The sequence below is a fragment of the Protobothrops mucrosquamatus genome, unplaced genomic scaffold, assembly GCF_001527695.2.
Source record: "Protobothrops mucrosquamatus isolate PMUCROS unplaced genomic scaffold, P.Mucros_1.0 scaffold303, whole genome shotgun sequence".
Classification (NCBI taxonomy): domain Eukaryota; kingdom Metazoa; phylum Chordata; class Lepidosauria; order Squamata; family Viperidae; genus Protobothrops; species Protobothrops mucrosquamatus.
Window position 1 is genome coordinate 28,378 of NW_015386645.1, and position 6,216 is coordinate 34,593.

The 6,216-nt window shown below is 35.9% G+C and overlaps 1 protein-coding gene across 1 annotated transcript; it reads left to right on the top strand.

Annotated features, from left to right (window-relative positions):
- The first annotated feature begins 534 nt into the window (after positions 1-534).
- Positions 535-1,458, top strand: LOC107286598 (olfactory receptor 2J2-like). The gene has a single exon (XM_015814990.1). The coding sequence runs from the start codon at positions 535-537 to the stop codon at positions 1,456-1,458; it is 924 nt and encodes a 307-aa protein (XP_015670476.1).
- The last annotated feature ends 4,758 nt before the right edge of the window (positions 1,459-6,216 follow it).

The window sequence follows — 6,216 nt, forward strand, 5'->3', positions numbered from 1 at the left end:
AAGTCCATGAAGGCAAAACAGGGATCAGAGGCCATGAAGTAGTATATCCATTGTCTTTGGAGAATGTAGATGTTTGTGAAGTTCAGTATGTTTGTCTACTACTTTAAATTTCAATCCTTTACACCTGAGAGAAAATGTAGGCAACTAATTTACTGGTTGTACTCACAGTTCAGTATATTGTGTACGTTTCAGTGCAGAGATAAATCACTCCTCTCCCATTTCTTTGTTTAATGTTCATGATGTTCAATCATTCTAACATTGTAAACAATGCATAAGTTGCTATTTATATCCAATGTCGTATTCTGTACACAGATTGACTAAAAATGAAGTTGCTGGAACAAAAAGCAATCTTTCCCGAGGCTGATAAACATATGAATGATGCCTGCAGAAAGCCAATACTAGAAATAAGGATTCTTTGAAAGAAGATGAATTTGCTCATTAAATGTGGAGGAATTATCTCATTAAAGGTCACTCTATTTTCAGTGACATTCATTTTGTCCCAACCTCATCTTTCTTCTCAAACAGAAGGAAAAAATGGGAGCTGAGAATTATACCACCACTAGAGAATTCATCCTACTTGGGCTCACCAGCCATCCCAAAAACCGGCTGCTACTTTTTGTGACTGTTCTCCTTATCTACTTGCTTACCATCTTTGGAAACACTCTGATCATCATACTGGTATGGGCTGATTCTCAACTGCATACACCCATGTACTTCTTTCTTGGCCATCTTGCCAGCATGGAAATTGGGTATGTTACTAGCACATTGCCTCAGATGTTGACTCACCTTTTGACTGGGAATGGGGTCATCTCCTTAGTATGTTGTACACTGCAGGGTTACATGACTCTAGCCATGGGTAGTACTGAGTGTTTGCTACTAGGAGCCATGGCTTATGACCGCTACTTGGCCATCTGCCATCCATTGGTATATACATTAGCCATGGACAGGTATCACCAACTCTTGCTTGCCACATCCTGTTGGACCATTGGTTTTGTGTTCTCTGCAATTTATGTCCTCTGCACCTTTCGTCATCCCTTTTGTGGGATCGTCATCAACCACTTCATCTGTGAACCACCTGCTGTGCTAAAACTTGCATGTGGTGACACAAGAATCACCAAGGTCATTGGTTTTGGTCTCTCGAGTTTCATTGTTCTCATTCCCCTTTTTGTTATCCTGACTTCCTATGGGTACATTCTGGATTCTGTATTGCACATGCGGTCAACAGGAGGATGGCATAAAGCTTTCTCTACCTGTGGTTCCCACCTTGCTGTAGTAACCTTGTTCTATGGGACTATTATTTCTATGTATATTGTCCCCCAGTCAAGCTCATCCCCTGATCGTGACAAGAAAATTGCTGTTTTTTACCTTGTAATCACTCCCCTTCTTAACCCCATAATTTACACCCTAAGGAACAAAGACATCCATTTAGCAGCACTCAAAATGTTGAAAAGACTTTGAAGAAAAAACATTCTCATCTTGCTTAATTAAGTCTTTTTAGCTTGAGAGGTGGATACTGAAGATTGATGGAGAGGTTGGAAATACTGTATTGAAAGAAAAAACTTACTGTAAGAAAATTAAAATTGCTTACCTCATGGTTTTCAAATGGGGAGTATCCCCAAGATTTGTAACTGTCACCTACCCTGTATATTGTACTAAAGAGAATATAAATTTACCAATGTCTGTGATAAGTTTTTCTTCTTCAAATGGAAGTCTCATAAAACTCCGAATATCTCCATCCACACTCTAGGGCAGTAAGTACTTGGTAAATAGTGACATCTACCTCTGTTCCCAGAAGAAATTATCTCAATTGTTGAATTATTCAAGAGTAGATAAAATGTTTGTCTTCATTGTTGTAAGTTAAGTAGGATTAACCATAAATCAAGGTTAAAGTACTGTCAGAATACAAATGTTGATTCAACAAGCACTGAAGTCTTTTAGTATGGATGTCAAGATTAAGGAACTAGATTGAAGTTGAAAGCCCACAGGAGAATGGAAAAATCAACCATGATTTATGCAGGGATTATTATAATAGGGCTGGAGAAAAAACACACAATATACATAATACATAAGGAATAGGAATGGCATAGGCAAAAAGAATGGCTCAAATTACTTTTGATAACTTTTTTTTAGAAGAAAACAATACCTAGCTCTACTATTCCTTCAATTGCTATATTTTTTCTGGATCTCCAATTTCCAAAAATAGATTCCTGATTGATAGAGCTTCTCCTCAATTCAGTTGTGCAGAACTTTTGTGATGACATTTCTCCCTAGCCACTCCATATGTCAATTTCAGAAAAAGAAAGCAGGTCCATAAATTATGAAACTAGCATCTTAAATTATGGAATGTACTTAAGCTATCATTCAACCCTTTATGCTTATAAACCTGTTGTCACAAAAATCTCTACACTCTTCATGAGAACAATTTCTTCTCTTTTATAAGCCAAACTGTTCATTGTGCCACTTGACTTTCAGCTGTTTCACCTTTCTAATTTGCCATTTTTGAGCATAGACCTCATACTTTCTTAAAATGTACAGATCCCTTCTATAAAGCCAGGTTTTCTTTTGTGTATGTGTATGTGTATGTGTATGTGTGTGTGTGTGTGTGTGTGTGTGAGTGTGTGTGTGTGTGGGGGGAGAAATGAGTAAATAGAAGAGTTTTTATTTCCTAACTTTTTCCATGTTTGTTTCCTTACCCTAATGCTATTAATCCTGCCATTTTCTTCCATTTTCATCATGTGTTATTAACAGGTGTTATTTTGCTGTAATTGCTGAACCGGATGTTTGAAGAAGACAACAGAATTTAAGGATATCCCATATCTAGCTATCATTTTATCACCTTAATAATAAAAGAACATGAGATATGTTTTGTTGAGATCAAGATACATTCTATCTAAAGAATTCCATTGAGTTCCAATATCTCAGGGGTTGCCACAAAGAAGAGGAAGTAAAGCTATTCTCCAAAGAAGGCAGGACAAGAAGCAATGGATGGAAACTAATCAAGGAGAGAAGCAACCTAGAACTAAAGAGACATTTCTTGACAGTTAGAACAATTAATCAGTGGAATGACTTGCTTCCAGAAGTTGTGGATGCTCCAACACTGGAAGTTTTAAAGAAGAGATTGGACAACCATTTGCCTGAAATGGTATAGGGTTTCCTGCCAGAACAGGGGGTTGGACTAGAAGACCTCCAAGGTCCCTTCCAATTCTGTTATTCTTTTATTCTGTTATTCAAAGCATTCTGATATCTGCCAGATTACGAGTGATATTAAAAAAGAAATTAAGACTGATATGATTTATTGTTTTCAACTTATATTATCCCCCATTGATGTTTTGTAGATGTTTACAAACTCTCTGTTCAATGAAATGGTTTAAGTGTTCTATGTAGTAACATGAGAGTCACAAAGCTATACTTTCTCACATGAGATGCTTCCCCTTTGTAGATTGGGATAGCATAGGCTTATGTTCCACTGAAAGCTAAACTGGCATGTTCAAGCCATGAATCAATGGCCTCTTCAAGGAATCAAGAGATAATGTCTGATTTCCATCACAAAGATACTGTACTCTGGGTCATACTGTTTCTCGTCTATATGGCTGCCCACAGAAAAGTTACTTTGAGACAGTAATATAATGGTGTGAAGACTGGAGACAGCAAGATAATTAACAAGGAGTTTGGAACTATATGTCACTGTTTTGGAAACATAAGTCAGGTGCAACCACCTAGCAGCATGGGAATGGACTGCAAGTAGTCTATTATCACAAAAGGAGGAGTGAAAAAATCTCAAAATTTGGAACATACATATATATAGAATTAGATTTTCATACAAGTGATTCTTCATTGCAGCTTTATGGTCTATATCTCCAATGAAGTGTCTTAATCCACTCAAATAAAGTCTCTGGCTTCCAACGAGAACACCAGGTTTCTGAGAAAGAATGGCAACCACTGAAACCAAATCTCTTTATCAGGATTTTTCATAGAATTTTAAACTGGGGCCAGGATGCTTCAGTAATAATGGAAGCATTCATGCTTTCTTTATATTCCTCTAAGACTCACAAAACAGAAAACCTGTGAATTTTGTATCTCTTTCATCATATGCACAAGGCCAAGCAAGACATTCTTTTCATACTGTAAGCCACCCGGAGTTATCCTGTGGTAACATGGGCGGCCAATAAATTTAATAAATAATAATAAAAATAATGCCCTATTCACCCATATGCATCTCCCTTCCATAACAGCAGAGGCAAATGTCCTGTCTCAACTAAGTAAAACCGTTTTCTATTTTTAAAAAGTATTCAGGTCCCTCTTGGAGGGAAATGGGTGGTTCAGAAATATGAAAAACAAGCAAACAAAGAAATTCAAATAAGCTGTTGCAGGTATACTTCCTTAGGCAACAGGATCTCACTTTAAAGGAGAACTCGGTCCTTTAATTCCTACGAGACCAATCTGAGCTGATGCTCCCATTTCCAGTGGAACTTATTTGGGGAAAATAGTACTATTTTTTTGGAATTTGTCTTTTGGAAGGACAGGTATATCCTTGATGTGTCATTAGTGCAGCTGAGGACAACAGAATATCTGAGTTGGAAGGGACTTTGGAGATCTTTTCGTCCAACCCCATGCTCAAGCAGGAAACCTTACACCATTTCAGACAAATGGTTGTCCAATTTCTTCTTAAAAACCTCCAATGTTGAAACATTCACAACTTCTGGAGGCAATTTGTTCTACTGGTTAATTGTTCTAACTGTCAGGAAATTTCTTCTTAGTTCTAGGTTGCTTCTCTCCTTGATTAGTTTCCATCCATTGCTTCTTGTCTTGCCCTCAGGTGCTTTGGAGACTTCCAAGGTCCCTTCCAACTCTTCTATTCTATTCTATTCTATTCTATTCTATTCTATTCTATTCTATTCTCTATGTGAATGCTAATTACTTGACTATTTCTTATCTTCAGAATATTGATTAGAAGATGATTGGAGAGTCATTGTATCATGCAGATTTTCTTAATAACGTCCTGGGAGAGGAGATACTTTCCATGGAGACAAAGAGCTCAGCTAAGATTTATTGGGCAGAAAGACATTATTTTTTTTTTATTCTATGAGACCTTTTCACTGAGCATACTGCAAATGCTAATTACACAATATGTTTGCATCACTCCTAAGTTCCAGATCCTCAGGACTTTGGTGGCTGCTTCTCCAGTCATCCCAATGTTGTCCACTAAAATGTTGTCACCCACTTAGTGAAATTGCCAGTAAAATTACTGTATGTAGTGTGTGGCAGGATAGACATGTTACATTGTCCTCTTTGTTTGAGTACTTGGAATAAATTTGTGGGTTTCATAAACTAATAGCTATTCATTTAGAGAATTCCCAAAGATCATTATAGTTGTACTGCTCCTTAATTAAAACTCCTGGGAATCTAAAGCAGATAAGATGGCAAAATGAAGAAAAAGTCTTTCTCTTTTGGACAATAAAAATAAAAAATTAAAAGTAAAAAGTTCTTTCCTTCTGAAGAAAATCCCACAATTTTTTGACATTCTTTGACTGAAAAAATGTGTTCAAAAATGTATGTCACAGCAACATATAGATATTAAATCCTCCAAAGAGAACATTTCCTATATGTTGACAAAAGAAAGACTGAACAGAAAGTCATTTTTTCCTTCTGCATTTAATTTTTTTTAGCTGTCAAAAAAATGACTATAGAAGAATGGTCACTTAAAGTCTCAAATTTAGCAGAAATGGCCAAGATTTCCGCTTATGTGAAGGATCACTCGCAAGAAAGATATATTTTGGTTTGGAGAAGATGGATATATTATATTGAGCGTAAATATGGGACTAAAAAATATCATTTGGTTTTTGAGTAAATTTTAGAGTATTATTGTTGTACAAAGGCTAGAATATTTTATTTAGTATTATTTTTGAATTATTAAAGTGTTATTATTATTGTTTTTAATAATTGTACTGTTTAAAAGAGAGTTATTATTATTATTATTATTATTATTTTAATTTGTATACCGCCCTTCTCCCATAGGAGGTTCACAGCATATTAAAAACAAATAATATACACAAAATACAAAAAATACAAAATACAAAAATACAAAAAAATAAACCCCGATAAAAGCCGAATTAAAACCAAATATTACCAGCTGTGTTTCCGATTAAAATACTTTTAAAATTATCCCTACCTAAAATCCTCCCTAGGTCAGGCCCGCTTGCTGAAAAAGCCATGTCT

Bases quoted from the DNA above. Each gene is read 5' to 3' on its own strand.
- LOC107286598 (XM_015814990.1), top strand. From the start codon at position 535: ATGGGAGCTGAGAATTATACCACCACTAGAGAATTCATCCTACTTGGG.